The 22,984-nt window shown below is 46.1% G+C and overlaps 1 protein-coding gene across 1 annotated transcript in view; it reads right to left on the minus strand.

The window, feature by feature from the left end:
* Positions 1–1,320: 1,320 nt before the first annotated feature.
* The window catches only part of FUNDC1 (FUN14 domain containing 1), a 33,624-nt gene continuing 11,960 nt past the window's right edge, over positions 1,321–22,984 (minus strand). Inside the window, exons 3-5 of the mRNA XM_040423812.1 lie at positions 5,409–5,484; positions 2,491–2,619; positions 1,321–1,942 (exon numbers count right to left, since the gene is read on the minus strand). Of these exons, the coding sequence (XP_040279746.1) occupies positions 1,865–1,942; positions 2,491–2,619; positions 5,409–5,484 (283 nt within the window). The 3' untranslated portion in view covers positions 1,321–1,864. The remainder of the gene's footprint in view (positions 1,943–2,490; positions 2,620–5,408; positions 5,485–22,984) is intronic.

Genomic DNA, 22,984 nt, shown 5'->3' on the forward strand with positions numbered 1-22,984 from the left:
AATTTATACATTTAAATCTCAGCTTTTTCTGAACTTAATAACACCCCTGTACAGGTGTCAGTGACTGACACACAGAGAGTGCTATCACTGATAACACCTCCCCTGTGAATAATGAAATAAGAAAGAGGAGAGAGTTAAAGGGAATGTGTCATCAGAAAATGACCTATTGTTGACATCATATTTTTTATGCTAACTCCTTCAGGACTCTGCCATTTTTCACCTTAACCCCTTCCCGACTGCTATACGGCTATATACATGCTATCTGCACATGCCCCGTGCAGCTAGCATGTATATACACGTGCTGGCAGGGCTTTAATCCCAATCTAGCAAGAGCAGGTCGGGTCCCAGCTGACAGACAAAGCAGGGACCCTGAGGAGAAGACAGGAGCGGTTTATTACCGATACTGTCTTCTCCTGTGCCGGCACAAGAGCGGTACCTGAGCGCATCGTGGAGGGAGCAGGAAGCAGCAGTGCGGCTTCCTCTGTTAGTCCCGGCGGTCATGTGACCGCCAGGGGGTGTCTGGAGCAGAGCTGCAGGGTCTAAGGAGACCCTGATCAGCTCTGAATGTGTAATGCCCCCACAGGGGCTGTTTTCCCCTGTAACTGGGGCTCCTGTGGATGCCCCAGTTACAGTGGAAACAGTGGGTGGGGGGGGGGGAGTCAAAAAATAAATAAATACAAATAATAAATAAAAAAATACTAATAAAAAAAAATTTAAATGTAAAAATGCAGTCGCTAACAGAGACTATAGTCCCCCTATTCTCTCAAACCTATACATGTTATATATGAAAACGATCGTCACAAAATGGGGAACCCATTGCAATAATTAATTTTTGTGTCAGTTTTAATAAATATTTAAGAAATAAAAAGCTATATTTAAAACAATAATTACTTTTTAATAATAATTAGCGTGTTTCCTCCAAATTAAACCTTAAAAAAGAAAAGAAAAAAAACTCCAAAAAAACATTCTAATAAAAAGCCCTAAGTGTCAAGTAAAAAAAATAAAATCACTAAAATTATTTTTGTAGTCAAACTGTGTCTGGTATTACAGTTCAGGTCCATTTACTTGAAGGCGATAAAGCTGCAGTGAATTGTAACACTAGGCACAACCACTACTAAATGAAACACGTTTTCTTGCATACATTTTTAACACGTGACAGTCTTCCTTTGCATGTAAGGAACTAATTTCATATTCTAAATGACATTTCCAAATTATTAGCACTGCCACTTATGCATGTTAGGAAAAAGGGATTGACCTTTACTTGTACATACCGTATAAGGAATGGACAAAATATGATAGGAAAAAATCTGCACAAAACGAAATGATAAGTTTCGATTTTATTTTCTGTGACTCCTACTCTAATTCTTAATAATAGTCTATTGCACAGTATAACTTTTTTCTGTAAGAGTAACATTCACCAATAGGGCTCCGATTGCAAATCAAAGTACACAGTTTTGGCACTAGTCAAGAAAACAGAAAAAACACACACGGTTAAATAAATATTAAAAAACGGTTTATGGACTAACATGAACTTTTTCAACCTGTCATGATGATGATAGACCTATCATGATAAAAATCACAAACAAAAACTGCTGATGACATAGAAGTAATGTCAGTAGATGAATAGCAATGAAAGAGATCGTCTTCTTGTGTAAAGTATGAACAGTTCAGTCTGGAGGTTTGTGCAGACTACGCCATGAGCTCTTTGCAAGCATTCCGTGTGGGTAAGCATTTACAAGAAGACCACCCTACAGAAGACAAACAGAACAAGGCATCTTTGCTAGTAGACAGGCATCCTCCATTCACTTCCACACCGTTTTCAGTCCTATGTAACGCTTCTTGTTGTCCACTTCTTTGCAGTTTCCTAAGAGGCAAGGCCCAGTAAGAATCCTCCAACAAATCCCCCAGAGACTACGATGTTCTTCTTAAGAAAATCTTGTGACTGCAAATAATGAGAGAAAACAGATGGATTGATCATTTCCATTAAAACTGAAAAATGCATTCAATTAAATTACTTACGAAATCTTCCCCCAAGTTAAAAAAAAACATCTGCAGCCCATGACTGGCCACCGTGGTGACACGTATCCCGTGCGTCACATGACCTGGTGACATGATGCATGGGGCACTTGTCACCAATGCAGATAGTGAAACCAGATGTTGAGGAGGGGACACCCAAGGGGAAGCGAAAAGTATGATGACCACTCAGCCACTAATTACAGAGGTGAGCCGCCTCAGTGGTCACATATCCTGTGTGTCGAGAGTGACCAAGAGAGAGAGAGAGACCAGCGGGTGACCTGGGAAGTTTGGAGGATTGGTAAGGCATGGCTTATTCTATTATTTACATCACTATGAGCCTATAAATGAATTCCCCAGTAATCCTGACACAATAGTGACTGGTTGTAAGATGCCAGTATTGAGCCTAAGGAGCAAATACGCAACACGCCATCACACTGTATACATATAGTGAACTTTGTATAACCGCTTCCTTACCTCCTCAATTAAATTGTTAATTTCTGGTGCAGACTTATTTGCCTCTTTCTTTATCTTTCTCTTTGCCTTGTTTACATCCTTTTCTACTCGCTTCCAATCTATTTGGATATAACCCCCGTGGCTTGCAATCTAGAAAAAGAAAACCAGGTTAATAAATAAATATAGTGATGTCTCTTACACCAGAAAGCATCCCTTTAAAGGGGTATTCCGGTTATAACACATTTTCCCCTATCCACAGGATACTACAGGGACCCCCACCGATCACAAGAACAGTGGCCCTGTACTCTGTGAAGCCCCCCTGAAATGGATGGAATGGCTGGTCAGAAATGCACTCAGCCGCTGCATTCATTTCTATGGGAGCGCCGGAGATAGCCGGGCGTTGTACTCAGCTATCTCCGGCGCTCCCATAGAAATGAATGGAGCGGTCGTGGCGTCTTTTTCCTACCAGCCGCTCCGTCCATTTCAGGGTGGCTCCACAGGGGTACCGGGCCTCCATTCACATGACCGGTGGTGATCCAAGTGGTTGGACTCCCGCCAATCGATAGTTATGCCCATCCTGTTGATAAGGGATAACTTGTTATAACTGGAATACTCCTTTAAAGGGGTTATCCAAGACCTATAATGCCCCCCCATAAGCCCGGGCCCCTCACAGAGGTTGTACTTACCTCGCTCCCTAGCATCCGCGTCTCTTCTGATGCCCGCACAGCCGCTGCTGCATCTCCCCATTGTGCAGATGAACATCTGGAGTCAGGGGGAATTTGGGGCAACCAATAGCAGGCTGCGACGGGAAAGAGCCCCCCCTAGCTTCACCCTCAGAAAAGACGTGGGTGTCGGGGAGCGAGGTAAGTACAACCTCTGTGAGGGGCCGGGGCATTATAGGTCTTGGATAACCCCTTTAGCTAAGCGTGCCCATACACATTAGAGGAAAGTCAGACAAACCTCCCAATTTTCCAATCAGACCAGGGACAACATCTGCATAGAGTTTGTATTTTCTTCCTGTCTTTTTGTAGGTTTCCTCCCACACTACAAATATATACAAATAGGCTTTCTACGTAACTGACCCTAGTGTGCGTTGTGTGTTGGCATTGAGCGCCTACATGGCAGCCACTAACCTCCCACGGAGACGCCCCAGTCACACAACTATCCCTGCACTTTGAGTCCCGGTGAGAAAAGTGCGCTACTGATGTCGGTCATTGACTAGCTATGGTATATACAGTGCTGCCCATAATTATTCATACCCCTGGCAAATTTTGACTTAAAGTTACTTTTAGTCAACCAGCAAGTAATTTTTGGACGGGAAATGACATAGGTGTCTCCCAAAAGATAATAAGACGATGTACAAGAGGCATTATTGTGGAAAAAAAACATTTCTCAGCTTTTATTTACATTTGAGCAAAAAGTGTCCAGTCCAAAATGATTCATACCCTTCTCAATAATCAATAGAAAAGCCTTTATTGGCTATTACAGCAATCAAACGCTTCCTATAATTGCAGACCAGCTTTATGCATGTCTCCACAGGTATTTTTGCCCATTCATCTTTAGCAATGAGCTCCAAATCTTTCAGGCTAGAGGGTCTTCTTGCCATCACCCTGATCTTTAGCTTCCTCCACAGATTCTCAATTGGATTCAAGTCTGGACTCTGGCTGGGCCACTGTTGTGTTTGGGTCAATTGTCATGCTGAAGAGTCCACTGGTGCCCAAGGTCAAGTTTCTCTGCAGACTACCTGATGTTGTCGTTGAGAATCCTCATGTATTGCTCTTTTTTCATGGTGCCGTTACTGTGATTAGGTTCCCTGGTCCATTGGCTGAAAAACACCCCCAAAGGATTAGGTTCCCACCACCATGTTTGACAGTAGGGATGGTGTTCTTTGGGTTGAAGGCTTCTCCTTTTTTACGCCAAATGAAGGAAACATCATTGTGACCAAACAATTCAATTTTTGCTTCTTCTGACCATAACACAGAAGAAGACTTCTGGTCTTCTTTGTCCAGATGAGCTTTTTCAAAGGCCAAGCGAGCTTTTGTGTGCCTTATCTGAAGAAATGGCGTCCTTCTTGGTCTGCATCCGTGGAACCCAGCAGTGTCCATTGGATTGTCTGCCTTGAGACATTGCCACCAGCAGAGCCCAGATTCACCAGGATGGCCTTGGAGGTGATCCTTGGATTCTTTTTCACCTCTCTAACTATCCTCCTGGCCAGCACAGGTGTCACTTTGGGCTTCCGACCACGTCCTCTGAGATTTTCCACAGTGCGGAACATCTTGTATTTTTTGCTCAAATGTAAATAAAAGCTGAGAAATGTTTTTTTCCCACAATAATGCCTCTTGTACATCGTCTTATTATCTTTTGGGAGACAGCTATGTCATTTCCCGTCAAAAAATTACTTGCTGGTTGAATAAAAGTAATTTTAAGTCAAAATTTGCCAGGGGTATGAATAATTATGGGGCAGCACTGTAGGTGTGCCCCAACTCTCCCTTGACAGCAGTTGTTGGGGGAAAGAAGGATCAAAGATGTTGCACTTCTACATCCGGATCCATTGTTCCCATAAGAGATAAGACGCTCCCCAACTGATCCCCCAATCGTGTACTGTAACAGGGGAGTGAAATGGTCAGTTCTCCTTCTGGAAAGCCTCTGAACGGAAAGAGACGATATCATCTCTATCCTCTATGCATGTTCCTGTATACAGATCTGCTAACATTACATCACTGGTCTGCAATTGGGGGCAGTTTCTAGTGTTTTTTTTTTTCTTCAGCCAGAGGCCAGTATCAATCTGTGTCTGGACTAAAAGAAAATGTCCCATGTATATGCTGACTGTAAACTTCACATTCAAAGAAGCCAAACAAATTTTTTTATATTTAGAAAAGAGGTTTAAACACAGATGCTGCAGGAAATAAAGAGGAGGCCTTTTCCAGTACAGTTTTTACCTGAAGCAGAAGAAAGCCGCCACCAACCGCAGTCGCTGCAAGCTTTCCAACTTTCTGAAACAAAAACCCGGCACACCTGGAAATAAGAAATCACAAATAAGAAAAGTAGTTGAAAAATAAAGTCCATGTAAATCAATGAAAACGATATTTATTTATTAGGTTCTGTTCACACTGCGTTAGTTCTCATCAGTCAGGTTCAGGTTGTTTTCTTAAGATCAGAATATTACAGACTGCGACAATCTTAGCAAGGTAATCCATAAAAGTCATAATAAGTCAATAATAACGTGACCATATGACATGACGCAAGGGGAACAGGTCACCGTTGTGGTCAGCGATTGGCTGCTGCGGCATCAAAACTGAAGTTGACATCCTGGGAGCACAGAAGAGAAGCCAAGGCCGGAGAGAGAAGGAGATGGGTGCCAGTGCAGGGAAGAAAGTAAGGCTACTTTCACATTAGCGATTTTTGCGGATCTGTCATGGATCAGTAAAAACACTTCCATTACAATAATGCAACCGCATGCATCTGTCATGAATGGATCCGGTTGTATTATGTCTTCTATAGCCATGACGGATCCGTCTTGAACACCACATTGAAAGTCAATGGGGGACGGATCCATTTTCTATTGTGACAGATTGTGTCAGAGAAAACTGATACGTCCCCATTGACTTACATTGTGTGTCAGGACAGATCCGTTTGGCTCAGTTCCGTCAGAAGGACAGCAAAACGCTACAGGCTGCCTCATGCATCTGTGCTCGACAGGCACGGAACTGAAGAGGTGCACAACATTTTTAAAGGGAACTTGTCACATTAAAAATATTCAGTATAACTTGCATTTTATTCAATTAATTTCCTGCTGTTTCTATGCTTAGGAGCCAGTGGGTGGTCCTACTAAGTGATTGACAGCTATCTCACATAAACACTGCAAAGGCTGTCAATCATTTCAGTAGGACCGCCACTGGACTCCCAACGAATAGAAAAAGAAAGTAATTGTGACGGACTGAACCGTCACTGGGGCTGCTGGAGAAGCCCACGGGCCAGCCTCCTTCCTGCAGACTATGGAGCGAGAACTGTGGAGACCCCCTGAGACCTTTTGGGGTTACAAGGAGCTATGAACCCTGATTTATGTGTGTAATTTATATGCCACATATTTCCTATGGCCCATTGGAAGGGACGTGGTGTGGATTCAGTGACACAAAAAGGGTTAACTCTGCACTGAGACTCCCACTGATTGTGTTGGTGATGGGATTAAGATGGTTGATTATAATGGCAGCCGACTCGTAGATGAGTAGATCACCATATGATGCACTCAGGAGATAATCCCATCACATGCGTCTCCTCTTCCCATTCATTCATTATGGAGGGGGTGAAGATATCTGTTTGCATGCTCATTGTTGATTGCGTCAAAGACAATGCCAGTGTGTTTGTTAATTGCGTCACAGACAATGCCATTGTGTTTGTTGAATAGGGTTAGTTTTTGTGTTTAAACTGTACAGGCATGGCTGCTATGTCATGTCCTCAGTTCCCAACCAGGTCCACGGAGGTGGTACCCTTGTTGTAAAATGTGTATATAAGTCAATGCTGTGTGTTCAATAAAGAGTTCCTGTTTTACATTCAACATAGAGCCTCGTCTCATGTGTATGGGGATTGCTATACGCTGTATACTCCCCTGGCTATAACTCCTAGCTCTTGTAAGAGCTGTTCCTGCTCTCTGGATTTAGGAGAGGTTCACCCACTGGAGCTTGAAGCCTTGTCGTAGGTCCAGGGTGGGTAGGAGACAGTGAGACCTCAACCAAGCTTCGGCGGTTCGTGGGGTCTGCAGTGCTTACGGTGTCAAGTGGAGTGCTTGGAGTCCTCAGGAAGCACTAGGAGCATACATCAACCGGAGGTACCCGATCGGGGTGCCAGGAGATCCGTTACAGTAAATTAATTGAATTAAATACAAGTTATACTGAATATTTCCCACAAAATCTATATATCCATCCGTTCAGCTCCTCCTGCTCAACACCATGCTACCTGCAGATTGCCTGGCCATTTCACCCACAGAACATCGTCCTGTACACAACTATATTCACGATCTGTGTGATATGGATCGCAAATAGTGTGAAAATGACTGCATATTAAGGCCTCATGAACACAACTGTATGTATTTTGTGGGCCACAAAAAATACGGACGACGTCAGTGTGCATTCCGTACGGAACGGAACACATGGCCCTAATAGAACAGTCCTATCCTTGTCCGTAATGCGGACAATAATAGGACATGTTCCATTTTTTTGCGGAACGGAAATACGGAAACGGACTGCACACGGAGTACCTTTAGTTTTTTTTGCGTACCCATTGAAATGAATGGTTCCGCATACGGTCCGCAAAAAAAAACGGAACGGTCACGGAATAGTAATACGATCGTGTGCAAGAGCACTAAAGTATATTTATACTCTTATATGCAAGAGCTTAAAGGTGACCATACACATGTACGCTAAGCTCGGGTTGAACATGAATGTGTTTTAAAAGGCTATGGACACCTTTGTGCACTAAAAATCAATAACCCCATATCTTAGCGTAATTCAGCACATAATAAAATTGCACTTGTTTGTTTACTGCTATCAGCTTTGCTTCACATGCTCTTCTATGCGTTTTGCTCACTGCTGTCATCTCATGTGAGAATCTGTGGGTGTTCCTGTTGATTTCACATGCACCAGCACAAGCTCTGCTGCCCCGCCCCCACATCCTGTTACATAGAACAGCTCTCAGCCACTTACATATAGGCTGCTGGATCCGTTCAGATAATACAACCGTCTGCATCTGGTTCAGAACGGATCCGTTTGTATTATCTTTAACATAGCCAAGACGGATCAGTCTTGAACACCAATGAAAGTCAATGGAGGACGGATCAGTTTTCTATTGTGCCAGATTGTGTCATAGAAAACGGATCCTTCTCCATTGACTTACATTGTGTGTCAGAACGGATTTGTTTGGCTCAGTTTCTTCAGACGGACACCAAAGCGGAATGGAGACTGAACGGAGGCAAACTGATGCATTCTGAGCGGATCCTTTTCCATTCAGAATGCATTAGGGCAAAACGAATCCGTTTGGACCCCTTGTGAGAGCCCTGAACGGATCTCACAACGGAAAGCCAAAACACCAGTGTGAAAGTAGCCAACTTGGTAGTAAGATTTCATTTCCAATCCACAACATGGTGAATCTTACAGTATGCTACAGCCTGTAATCAGCAGATCTATTTCTCACTTTCCATTCTGTAGGAAGTCCATTATTTGTAGACACAATAGATATTTCTGCTGATAACATTAGTGCAGCGATCTACAGTCAGAACCAGGCGTTATAAGCAGGATATAGATCTCATTACTGATGCTCTCACTACGTGCACTCTCTTCTGAATACAGTATTGTGTGCAGTCCGCACATTGAGCGCTCACTTTTCCCACACAGATTAGTACAGTGTGACGACACACAATGCTATGTACACATAGAAGTACACAGGGGGGGGGTGGGGGGGGGGGATTTATCAAAACTGGTGTAAAGTAGAAATGGTTTAGTGGCCCATAGCAACCAATCTGATTCTCCCTTTCATTTTCCAATGTTTCAGTTCTACTTTACACCAGTTTGCTAAATGAGATATATATATATATATATATATATATATATCTCTATCTCTATTAGGCCTGCACAATATATCGCCAAAGCAATCGCAATAAATCGCCATATCGCAAATCGCCAATTGGCCGACCCAAAAATGCTGCAATTGTATTACCATATTTTTCGCTTTATAAGACAAACTTTTTTCCCCCAAAAGTGGGGGGAAAATGGCAGTGCGTCTTATAAAGCGATGGTTGACTTTTAACGTGGCTGACACAGATGTATCGCCGGCCGCTATGTTGCACAGCGCGGCCGGCGATACATCAGTTACAGTGTGAGGAGGGAGGAGGGGCAAGAGGCAAGTCGTTATTTTAATGAACAAATGTTCTTCTATTTATTCTGTTTATCTGTTCTGTGCAGTGCTATTAACCACCTCAGCCCCCAGTGCTTAAACACCCTGAAAGACCAGGCCACTTTTTACACTTCTGACCTACACTACTTTCACCGTTTATTGCTCGGTCATGCAACTTACCACCCAAATGAATTTACCTCCTTTTCTTCTCACTAATAGAGCTTTCATTTGGAGGTATTTCATTGCTGCTGACATTTTTACTTTTTTTGTTATTAATCGAAATTTAACGATTTTTTTGCAAAAAAATGACATTTTTCACTTTCAGTTGTAAAGTCGACATCCATATATAAATTTTGCTCTAAATTTATTGTTCTACATGTCTTTGATAAAAAAAAAATGTTTGGGTAAAAAAAAAATGGTTGGGTAAAAGTTATAGCGTTTACAAACTATGGTACAAAAATGTGAATTTCCGCTTTTTGAAGCAGCTCTGACTTCTGAGCACCTGCCATGTTTCCTGAGGTTCTACAATGCCCAGACAGTACAAACACCCCACAAATGACCCCATTTCGGAAAGTAGACACCCTAAGGTATTCGCTGATGGGCATAGTGAGTTCATAGAACTTTTTATTTTTTGTCACAAGTTAGCGGAAAATGATGATTATTTTATTTATTTTTTTCCTTACAAAGTCTCATATTCCACTAACTTGTGACAAAAAATAAAAACTTCCATGAACTCACTATGCCCATCAGCGAATACCTTGGATGTCTTCTTTCCAAAATGGGGGTCACTTGTGGGGTAGTTATACTGCCCTGGCATTCTAGGGGCCCAGTGTGGTAAGGAGTTTGAAATCAAATTCTGTAAAAAATGGCCAGTGAAATCCGAAAGGGGCTCTTGGAATGTGGGCCCCTTTGCCCACCTAGGCTGCAAAAAAGTGTCACACATCTGGTATCTCCGTATTCAGGAGAAGTTGGGGAATGTGTTTTGGGGTGTCATTTTACATATACCCATGCTGGGTGAGATAAATATCTTGGTCAAATGCCAACTTTGTATAAAAAAATGGGAAAAGTTGTCTTTTGCCAAGATATTTCTCTCACCCAGCATGGGTATATGTAAAATGACACCCAAAACACATTCCCCAACTTCTCCTGAGTACGGAGATACCACATGTGTGACACTTTTTTGCAGCCTAGGTGGGCAAAGGGGGCCCATATTCCAAAGAGCACCTTTCGGATTTCACCAGTCATTTTTTACACATTTTGATTTCAAACTTCTTACCACACATTTGGGCCCCTAGAATGCCAGGGCAGTATAACTACCCCACAAGTGACCCCATTTTGGAAAGAAGACACCCCAAGGTATTTCGTGATGGGCATAGTGAGTTCATGGAAGTTTTTATTTTTTGTCACAAGTTAGTGGAATATGAGACTTTGTAAGGGAAAAAAATAAAATAAAAAAAATCATCATTTTCCACTAACTTGTGACAAAAAATATAAAGTTCTAGGAACTCACCATGCCCCTCACGGAATACCTTTGGGTGTCTTCTTTCCAAAATGGGGTCACTTGTGGGGTAGTTATACGCCCTGGCATTTTCCCTAGGGGCCCTAATGTGTGGTAAGTAGGTAAAATGACCTGTGAAATCCGAAAGGTGCTCTTTGGAATGTGGGCCCCTTTGCCCACCTAGGCTGCAAAAAAGTGTCACACATGTGGTATTGCCGTATTCAGGAGAAGTTGGGCAATGTGTTTTGGGGTGTCTTTTTACATATACTCATGCTGGGTGAGAGAAATATCTCGGCAAAAGACAACTTTTCCCCATTTTTTTATGCAAAGTTTGGCATTTGACCAAGATATTTATCTCACCCAGCATGGGTATATGTAAAATGACACCCCAAAACACATTGCCCACTTCTCCTGAGTACGGCGATACCAGATGTGTGACACTTTTTTGCAGCCTAGATGCGCAAAGGGCCCACATTCCTTTTATGAGGGCAGTTTTAGACATTTGGATCCAGACTTCTACTCACGCTTTAGGGCCCCTAAAATGCCAAGGCAGTATAAATCAGGGCTCGACAAATCCCTGGGCGCCAGGTCGCCATGGCGACCAGGAATTTGGTCCTGGCGCTTGGGTATTTGTCAGCCGTTTTCAAAGATGCGCTCTCGCGCGCACCATGGTTTCCTGAGCCGGCACAGTGGAGAAGGAGAGGAGTCCCTCCCTCCCCACTGTGCGCGGCTGGCCGCTGGCCACTAAGAACAGAGTAGGAGGAGGAGGGGAGGGACTGTAGCCACTGCGCCACCAATGAATGTGCCGGCCATATCCCGGCCCCTATGACTGCACGCTGTGATCCGCGCGATAACCCCTCAGTTGAGGGGTTATTCGCGCGGATCACAGCGTCCTGTCAGAGTCGGGGGCCGGGTTCTTCAGTCTCGACTCTCTGCATTGGTGGCAGTGGGCAGTTCCGATCGGAGTCCCAGCAGTGTAATGCTGGGGCTCCGATCGGTTACCATGGCAGCCAGGAGTCACGCTACTGAAGTCCTGGCTGCGATGGATGTTAGTGAGCAGCATTATACTCACGTGCGCCGTGGCCGCCGGGCGCTCTTTCTTCTGTCTGTGCAGCTCATTGCTATGCTTATAGCATTAGCAATGCGCCGCACAGACCTATGAGAAGGAGCTCCCGGCGATCACGGCGCACGTGAGTATAATGCTGCTCGCTAACATACCATCGCAGCCAGGACTTCAGTAGCGTGACTCCTGGCTGCCATGGTAACCGATCAGAGCCCCAGCATTACACTGCTGGGACTCCGATCGGAACTGCCACTGCCAGTGCCACCAATGATGGGGGAGGAGGAGGGAGGGGGACCCTGTGGCCACTGCCACCAATGATTAATACTGGGGAGGGAGGCAGGGTGGGTTTGTTACCAGAGGGGGCTGATAAGAGGGGGGGGGGGAGGGGCTGATAAGAGGGAGGCTGGAGGGGTTGATAAGAGGGAGGCTGGAGGGGCTGATAAGAGGGAGGCTGGAGGGGCTGATAAGAGGGAGGCTGGAGGGGCTGATAAGAGGGAGGCGGAGGGGCTGATAAGAGGGAGGCTGGAGGGGCTGATAAGAGGGAGGCTGGAGGGCTGATAAGAGGGAGGCTGGAGGGGCTGATAAGAGGGAGGCTGGAGGGGCTGATAAGAGGGAGGCTGGAGGGGCTGATAAGAGGGAGGCTGGAGGGGCTGATTAAGAGGGAGGCTGGAGGGGCTGATAAGAGGGAGGCTGGAGGGCTGATAAGAGGGAGGCTGGGGGGGCTGATCAGAGGCTGGGGTGGCTGATCAGAGGCTGGGGGGGGCTGATCAGAGGCTGGGGGGGGCTGATCAGAGGCTGGGGGGGGCTGATCAGAGGCTGGGGGGCTGATCAGAGGCTGGGGGGGGCTGATCAGAGGCTGGGGGGGGGCTGATCAGAGGCTGGGGGGGCTTAATCAGAGGCTGGAGGGGCTGATCAGAGGCTGGAGGGGCTGATCAGAGGCTGGAGGGGCTGATCAGAGGCTGGAGGGGCTGATCAGAGTCTGGAGGGGCTGATCAGAGGCTGGAGGGGCTGATCAGAGGCTGGAGGGGCTGATCAGAGGCTGGAGGGCTGATCAGAGGCTGGAGGGGCTGATTAGAGGCGGAGGGGCTGATCAGAGGCTGGAGGGGCTGATCAGAGGCTGGAGGGGCTGATCAGAGGCTGGAGGGGCTGATCAGAGGCTGGCGGGGCTGATCAGAGGCTGGCGGGGCTGATCAGAGGCTGGAGGGCTGATCAGAGGCTGGAGGGCTGATCAGAGGCTGGAGGGCTGATCAGAGGCTGGGGGGGGGGGGGCTGATCAGAGGCTGGGGGGGGGGCTGATCAGAGGCTGGCTGCCATGGTCAGCTCCCTGCTGTTGTGTGCACAAAGCACAGGACAGCAGGGAGAGTGTAAAGTCCTATTCACCCTAATAGAGCTCTATTAGGGTGAATATGACAAGGGTTCTAGCCCTTAAGGAGGCTAATAGTTATTAAATAAAGTAAAAAAAAAAAAAAAAAGTTTGAACACCCCCCCCAAATATAGAAAACGATATATTGCGATATACATGCTTAAAATTATATCGCAATATAGATTTTATGACGCGGCTCCGCCTGGCTCCTAACTTTTTTAGCTGGCTCCTAGATTCCAAGGAAATTTGTCAAGCCCTGGTATAAATACCCCACATATGACCCCATTTTGGAAAGAAGACACCCCAAGGTATTCAATGAGGGGCATGGCGAGTCATAGAATTTTTTTTTTTGGCACAAGTTAGCGGAAATTGATTTTATTTATTTTTTTCTCACAGTCTCCCTTTCCGCTAACTTGGGACAAAAATTTCAATCTTTCATGGACTCAATATGCCCCTCACAGAATACCTGGGGTGTCTTCTTTCCGAAATGGGGTCACATGTGGGGTATTTATACTGCCCTGGCATTCTAGGGGCCCTAAAGCGTGAGAAGAAGTCTGGAATATAAATGTCTAAAAAATTTTACGCATTTGGATTCCGTGAGGGGTATGGTGAGTTCATGTGAGATTTATTTTTTGACACAAGTTAGTGGAATATGAGACTTTGTAAGAAAAAAAAAAAAAATTCCGCTAACTTGGGCCACAAAAATGTCTGAATGGAGCCTTACAGGGGGGTGATCAATGACAGGGGGTGATCAGGGAGTCTATATGGGGTGATCACCCCCGTCATTGATCACCCCCCTATAAGGCTCCATTCAGATGTCCGTATGTGTTTTGCGGATCCCATCCATGTATCCGTGGATCCGTAAAAATCATACGGACATCTGAATGCAGCCTGACAGGGGGGGTGATTAATGACAGGGGGGGGTGATCAATGACAGGGGGGTGATCAGGGAGTCTATATGGGTGATCACCTCCCCGGAAGGCTCCAGGGAGACGCCTGTATGTGTTTTTGCGGATCGGATCCATCTATCAGTGGATCCGTAAAAATCATGCGGACATCTGAATGGAGCTTTACAGGGGGGTGATCAATGACAGGGGGTAATCAATGACAGGGGGGTGATCAGGGAGTCTATATGGGGTGATCACCACAGTCATTGATCACCCCCTGTAAGGCTCCATTCAGACGTCCGTATGCGTTTTGCGGATCCGATCCATCTATCAGTGGATCCGTAAAAATCATGCGGACATCTGAATGGAGCTTTACAGGGGGGTGATCAATGACAGGGGGGTAATCAATGACAGGGGGGTGATCAGGGGAGTCTATATGGGGTGATCACCACAGTCATTGATCACGCCCCTGTAAGGCTCCATTCAGGCGTCCGTATGCGTTTTGCGGATCCGATCCATCTATCAGTGGATCTGTAAAAATCATGCGGACATCTGAATGGAGCTTTACAGGGGGGTGATCAATGACAGGGGGGTAATCAATGACAGGGGGGTGATCAGGGAGTCTATATGGGGTGATCACCACAGTCATTGATCACGCCGCTGTAAGGCTCCATTCAGACGTCCGTATGCGTTTTGCGGATCCGATCCATCTATCAGTGGATCCGTAAAAATCATGCGGACATCTGAATGGAGCTTTACAGGGGGGTGATCAATGACAGGGGGGTAATCAATGACAGGGGGGTGATCAGGGAGTCTATATGGGGTGATCACCACAGTCATTGATCACGCCCCTGTAAGGCTCCATTCAGACGTCCGTATGCGTTTTGCGGATCTGATCCATCTATCAGTGGATCCGTAAAAATCATGCGGACATCTGAATGGAGCTTTACAGGGGGGTGATCAATGACAGGGGGGTAATCAATGACAGGGGGTGATCAGAGAGTCTATATGGGGTGATATGGGGTGATCAGGGGTGATCAAGGGTGAATAAGGGGTTAATAAGTGACAGGGGGGAATTGTAGTGTAGTGGTGCTTGGTGCAACATATTACTGAGCTACCCGTGTCCTCTGGTGGTCGATCCAAACAAAGGGGACCACCAGAGGACCAGGTAGCAGGTATATTAGACGCTGTTATCAAAACAGCGTCTAATATACCTGTTAGGGGTTAAAAAAATCACATCTCCAGCCTGCCAGGGAACGATCGCCGCTGGCAGGCTGGAGATCCACTCTCTTACCTTCCGTTCCTATGAGCGCGCGCGCGCCTGTGTGCGCGCGTTCACAGGAAATCTCGGCTCGCGCGAGATGACGCATATATGCGTGACTCTGCGCAGGGCTGCCGCCTCCAGAACGTGAATCTGCGTTAGGCGGTCCGGAGGCGGTTAAAAGGGTTGTCCAGGTTCAGAGTTGAACCCAGACATACCCTTATTTTCACCCCGGCAGCCCCCCTGAGCCTAGCATCGGAGCATCTCATGCTCCGATGCACTCCCGTGCCCTGCGCTAAATCGCGCAGGGCACGGGCTCTTTTGTTTTCAATAACACACTGCTGGGCGGTAACTTCTGCCCGGCAGTGTGTTCGGTGACGTCACTGGCTTTGAGGGGCGGGATTTAGCTCTGCCCTAGCCGTTTTACTGGATAGGGCAGAGCTAAATCCCGCCCATCAGTGCCGGTGACATCACCGGGGTTCCTGTCAGCCCATCAGCCCCGGTACGTCACCGGAACTCCTAAAAATGCCTTTGCCCTGCGTAATTTAGCGCTGGGCAAAGGAGAGCATGAACTGCTCCGATGCTCATATCAGGGGGGCTGCCGGGGTGAAAATGGAGGGATGTCCGAGTTCAGCTCTGAACCCGGACAACTCCTTTAAGAAAATGGCAAGTTTTGTATTTTGTACTTTTGCAGTAATGCAAATATGTTATTTAAAGGGGTTCTGCACTTTGATTTAACTGATGATCTATCCTCTGTAAGATCATCAGCATCTGATCTGCAGGGTCCGACACCCAGGACCCCCCGCCGATCAGCTGTTTGAGAAGGCAGCGGCGCTCCAGCAGCGCAGCGGCCTTCTCACTGTTTTACCCGCCGGCCCACTGACGTCACGACTAGTATCAACTAGCGTGGGCGGGGCTAAGCTCCATTCAAGTGAACAGAGCTTAGCCCCGCCCACAGCTAAATGATACTAGTCGTGACGTCAGTGGGCCGGCGGCCCGGCGGTAACAGTGAGAAGGCCGCTGCGCCGCTGGAGCGCCGCTGCCTTCTCAAGTAGCTGATCGGCGGGGGTCCCGGGTGTCGGACCCCTGCCGATCAGAAGCTGATGATCTATCCAGATGATAGATCATCAGTTAAATGAAAGTGCAGAACCCCTTTAATTTAGTAAAAGATGTTTTATTTTGAAAAACACTGTGCATTTCAGTTCTTGAGTTAAGAATAACTACATTTCAGCATTATCAGTAATTTCTGTGTGCTTTTGCCTTGAAAATCCAAGCAAATAGACCTCTAGCACAATTCCCTTCAAATATTGCATCGCATATCGTTATCGCAATTTTTAGGGCCCTAAATGCAATCGCACAAAATTTCCATATCGTGCAGCCCTAATATATATATATATATATATATATATAAATATATATATATAAAATGTCCGCACTCTCAAACACTTTATTCACTCCTGTGGTCGCTATGTTTTCAGCTCATTCACAGAGCCTTTTTTCAACCTATAAGCTAAAACGTTGCGACTAGTGTCCGTTACCATGGACCATAAAGGTCCATTCACACGTCTGCAACTGTTTTTCAGTCCGCAAATTGCGGATCCGCCAAACACGGACACCGGCCATGTGCGTTCCGCATTTTGCGGGCCGCACATGGCCGGCACTATGATAGAAATGCCTATTCTTGTCCGTGGCTGCGGACAAGAATAGGACATGCTCTATTTTTCTTGTGGGGCTGTGGAACTGAAGTGCGGATGCGGACAAGAAAAAATGATTGAGGACCGCAGTACTTGTCTCTGATTATAAATACTTTGCGTTTCAAACCCCCCATACCTCCGAACCTCTATCTGTGACCAGTTCTTGTCATTGATTTTGCCAGCAGTGACAAATTTCTGTCACTAGTGACTGATATAAAGCTCCACTGCTTTTGGAGCACAAAAAAAACATTTACTTTCCAATTTAGTATTAGGGTTACAAAATGTCTCAATGGGTGTACAGCGCCGAGGAGGCTTATGCCATACTAGCCTCAGAGTCTGACTCTGACAGTGGAGAAGAAGAACCTTTTCTTGTGTATAGCTCTTCTTCTGATTCATCAATTGACGAACCCTCTCACAGACGCAGTAGAGTTAGCAGCGCATCAGCTCCTACAAATGACCCCAGCTGGACTACTGCTACTAACTTTGTACCTCAGGTGCCGGACTATACGGCCACTACAGGGGTCACGGAAGCTGATTTTTTCCACCTTTTTTTTTCTGAAGAATTGATAGGCATGATGTTGGAGAAAACTAATCTTTATGCCAATCAATTTTTAGCCACCCACCCCAACTAATACTAGGGATGTCCCGATACCATTTTTTTAAGGCCGAGTACGAGTACCGATACTTTTATTTAAGTACTCACCTATACCAATTACCGATACCAATTATAACAGTTTTATGTAGTTCTGAACAGCTGGAGGCAAACTGGTTGGGAAACACTGGCATATAAGGAGGGGAATGGGCATATAATAGTGATCCCCAACCAGCGTGCCTCCAGCTGTTGCAAAACTACAACTCCTAGGATGTGAATTTCTCCTCCATTTCATGCACTACCATACCCACCTGGCCTGCTGCAATCCTTCCCATACAGATGCTCTAAAGTACTGGGAGGAAGTGGCTTTAACTTCCTCCCAGTGCTAGGCAACCGCATGGGAAGTCCCGCCCCCAAGCTGATCAGCTGGGACACACTGCCGTCCCCACGCTGATCGGCTGGGAGCAGCGCCACCACCGCCGCCGCCCGGAAGAGAAGATAAGGCCACGCTGCCGCCCGGAAGAAGATGGTACACAAGGCCGCAGCCACCGCTGATCTGGGCCATGAGGTATCAGCGACATTTGCACGAGTACAAGTACTCGTGAAAATGTCTGGTATCGGCCCCGATACCGATACTGGTATCGGGACATCCCTAACATACTATGCAAGACCCCTTCAGTGGACTCCCACGACCCCTTTGGAAATAATTAAAATTTGGGGTCTAATACTTAACCACCTCCGGACCGCCTAACGCAGGATCGCGTTCCGGAGGTGGCAGCGCTGCGCACAGTCACGCATATACGCGTCATCTCGCGAGACGCGAGATTTCCTGTGAACGCGCGCACACAGGCGCGCGCGCTCACAGGAACGGAAGGTAAGAGAGTTGATCTCCAGCCTGCCAGCGGCGATCGTTCGCTGGCAGGCTGGAGATGTGTTTTTTTTAACCCCTAACAGGTATATTAGACGCTGTTTTGATAACAGCGTCTAATATACCTGCTACCTGGTCCTCTGGTGGTCCCCTTTGTTTGGATCGACCACCAGAGGACACAGGTAGCTCAGTAAAGTAGCACCAAGCACCACTACACTACACTACACCCCCCCCCCCCGTCACTTATTAACCCCTTATTAGCCCCTGATCACCCCTAATCACCCCTGATCACCCCATATAGACTCCTGATCACCCCCCTGTCATTGATTACCCCCCTGTCATTGATCAACCCCCCTGTAAAGCTCCATTCAGACGTCCGCATGATTTTTACGGATCCACTGATAGATGGATCGGATCCGCAAACGCATCCGGACGTCTGAATGAAGCCTTACAGGGGCGTGATCAATGACTGTGGTGATCACCCCATATAGACTCCCTGATCACCCCCCTGTCATTGATTACCCCCCTGTCATTGATTACCCCCCTGTAAAGCTCCATTCAGATGTCCGCATGATTTTTACGGATGCACAGATACATGGATCGGATCGCAAAACGCATCCGGTCGTCTGAATGAAGCCTTACAGGGGCATGATCAATGACTGTGGTGATCACCCCCCTGTCATTGATTACCCCCCTGTAAAGCTCCATTCAGATGTCCGCATGATTTTTACGGATGCACTGATAGATGGATCGGATCCGCAAAACGCATCCGGACGTCTGAATGAAGCCTTACAGGGGCATGATCAATGACTGTGGTGATCACCCCATATAGACTCCCTGATCACCCCCCTGTCATTGATTACCCCCCTGTCATTGATTACCCCCCTGTAAAGCTCCATTCAGATGTCCGCATGATTTTTACGGATGCACTGATAGATGGATCGGATCCGCAAAACGCATCCGGACGTCTGAATGAAGCCTTACAGGGGCGTGATCAATGACTGTGGTGATCACCCCATATAGACTCCCTGATCACCCCCCTGTAAAGCTCCATTCAGATGTCCGCATGATTTTTACGGATGCACTGATACATGGATCGGATCCGCAAAACGCATCCGGTCGTCTGAATGAAGCCTTACAGGGCATGATCAATGATTGTGGTGATCACCCCATATAGACTCCCTGATCACCCCCCTGTCATTGATCACCCCCCTGTCATTGATTACCCCCCTGTAAAGCTCCATTCAGATGTCCGCATGATTTTTACGGATGCACTGATAGATGGATCCGATCCGCAAAACGCATCCGGACGTCTGAATGAAGCCTTACAGGGGCATGATCAATGACTGTGGTGATCACCCCATATAGACTCCCTGATCACCCCCCTGTCATTGATCACCCCCCTGTCATTGATTACCCCCCTGTAAAGCTCCATTCAGATGTCCGCATGATTTTTACGGATGCACTGATAGATGGATCGGATCCGCAAAACGCATCCGGACGTCTGAATGAAGCCTTACAGGGGCATGATCAATGACTGTGGTGATCACCCCATATAGACTCCCTGATCACCCCCCTGTCATTGATCACCCCCCTGTCATTGATCACCCCCCTGTAAAGCTCCATTCAGATGTCCGCATGATTTTTACGGATGCACTGATAGATGGATCGGATCCGCAAAACGCATCCGGACGTCTGAATGAAGCCTTACACGGGCGTGATCAATGACTGTGGTTATCACCCCATATAGACTCCCTGATCACCCCCCCTGTCATTGATCACCCCCCTGTCATTGATCACCCCCCTGTCATTGATCACCCCTCTGTAAGGCTCCATTCAGATATTTTTTTGGCCCAAGTTAGCAGAATTTTTTTTTTTTTTCTTACAAAGTCTCATATTCCACTAACTTGTGTCAAAAAATAAAATCTCACATGAACTCACCATACCCCTCACGGAATCCAAATGCGTAAAATTTTTTAGACATTTATATTCCAGACTTCTTCTCACGCTTTAGGGCCCCTAGAATGCCAGGGCAGTATAAATACCCCACATGTGACCCCATTTCGGAAAGAAGACACCCCCAGGTATTCCGTGAGGGGCATATGAGTCCATGAAAGATTGAAATTTTTGTCCCAAGTTAGCGGAACGGGAGACTTTGTGAGAAAAAAATTAAAAATATCAATTTCCGCTAACTTGTGCCAAAAAAAAAAAAATTTCTATGAACTCGCCATGCCCCTCATTGAATACCTTGGGGTGTCTTCTTTCCAAAATGGGGTCACATGTGGGGTATTTATACTGCCCTGGCATTCTAGGGGCCCCAAAGCGTGAGAAGAAGTCTGGTATCCAAATGTCTAAAAATGCCCTCCTAAAAGGAATTTGGGCACCTTTGCGCATCTAGGCTGCAAAAAAGTGTCACACATCTGGTATCGCCGTACTCAGGAGAAGTTGGGGAATGTGTTTTGGGGTGTCATTTTACATATACCCATGCTGGGTGAGAGAAATATCTTGGTCAAATGCCAACTTTGTATAAAAAAAATGGGAAAAGTTGTCTTTTGCCAAGATATTTCTCTCACCCAGCATGGGTATATGTAAAATGACACCCCAAAACACATTCCCCAACTTCTCCTGAATACGGCGATACCACATGTGTGACACTTTTTTGCAGCCTAGGTGGGCAAAGGGCCCATATTCCAAAGAGCACCTTTAGGATTTCACAGGTCATTTACCTACTTACCACACATTAGGGCCCCTGGAAAATGCCAGAGCAGTATAACTACCCCACAAGTGACCCCATTTTGGAAAGAAGACACCCCAAGGTATTCCGTGAGGGGCATGGCGAGTTCCTAGAATTTTTTATTTTTTGTCACAAGTTAGTGGAAAATGCTTTTTTTTTTTTTTTTTTTTTTCATACAAAGTCTCATATTCCACTAACTTGTGACAAAAAATAAAAACTTCCATGAACTCACTTTGCCCATCAGCGAATACCTTGGGGTCTCTTCTTTCCAAATGGGGTCACTTGTGGGGTAGTTATACTGCCCTGGCATTCTAGGGGCCCAAATGTGTGGTAAGGAGTTTGAAATCAAATTCTGTAAAAAATGACCTGTGAAATCCGAAAGGTGCTCTTTTGAATATGGGCCCCCTTTGCCCACCTCGGCTGCAAAAAAGTGTCACACATCTGGTATCTCCGTAATCGGGAGAAGTTGGGGAATGTGTTTTGGGGTGTCATTTTACATATACCCATGCTGGGTGAGAGAAATATCTTGGCAAAAGACAACTTTTCCCATTTTTTATACAAAGTTGGCATTTGACCAAGATATTTATCTCACCCAGCATGGGTATATGTAAAATGACACCCCAAAACACATTCCTCAACTTCTCCTGAATACAGAGATACCAGATGTGTGACACTTTTTTGCAGCCTAGGTGGGCAAAGGGGCCCACATTCCAAAGAGCACCTTTCGGATTTCACAGGTCATTTACCTACTTACCACACATTTGGGCCCCTAGAATGCCAGGGCAGTATAACTACCCCACAAGTGACCCCATTTTGGAAAGAAGAGACCCCAAGGTATTCGCTGATGGGCATAGTGAGTTCATGGAAGTTTTTATTTTTTGTCACAAGTTTGTGGAATATGAGACTTTGTATGAAAAAAAAATAAAAAAAAAATAAATCATCATTTTCCACTAACTTGTGACAAAAAATAAAAAATTCTAGGAACTCGCCATGCCCCTCACGGAATACCTTGGGGTGTCTTCTTTCCAAAATGGGGTCACTTGTGGGGTAGTTATACTGCCCTGGCATTCTAGGGGCCCAAATGTGTGGTAAGGAGTTTGAAATCAAATTCAGGAAAAAATGAGGAGTGAAATCCGAAAGGTGCTCTTTGGAATATGGGCCCCTTTGCCCACCTAGGCTGCAAAAAGTGTCACACATCTGGTATCCCCGTACTCAGGAGAAGTTGAGGAATGTGTTTTGGGGTGTCTTTTTACATATACCCATGCTGGGTGAGATAAATATCTTGGTCAAATGACAACTTTGTATAAAAAAATGGGAAAAGTTGTCTTTTGCCAAGATATTTCTCTCACCCAGCATGGGTATATATAAAATGACACCCCAAAACACATTCCCCACCTTCTCCTGAGTACGGAGATACCAGATGTGTGACACTTTTTTGCAGCCTAGGTGGGTAAAGGGGCCCATATTCCAAAGAGCACCTTTCGGATTTCACAGGTCATTTTTTACAGAATTTGATTTCAAACTCCTTACCACACATTTGGGCCCCTAGAATGCCAGGGCAGTATAACTACCCCACAAGTGGACCCCATTTTGGAAAGAAGAGACCCCAAGGTATTCGCTGATGGGCATAGTGAGTTCAAAGAACTTTTTTTTTTTTGTCACAAGTTAGT

This window comes from Bufo bufo, chromosome 3 (genome assembly GCF_905171765.1).
Source record: "Bufo bufo chromosome 3, aBufBuf1.1, whole genome shotgun sequence".
Taxonomy (NCBI): Eukaryota; Metazoa; Chordata; class Amphibia; order Anura; family Bufonidae; genus Bufo; species Bufo bufo.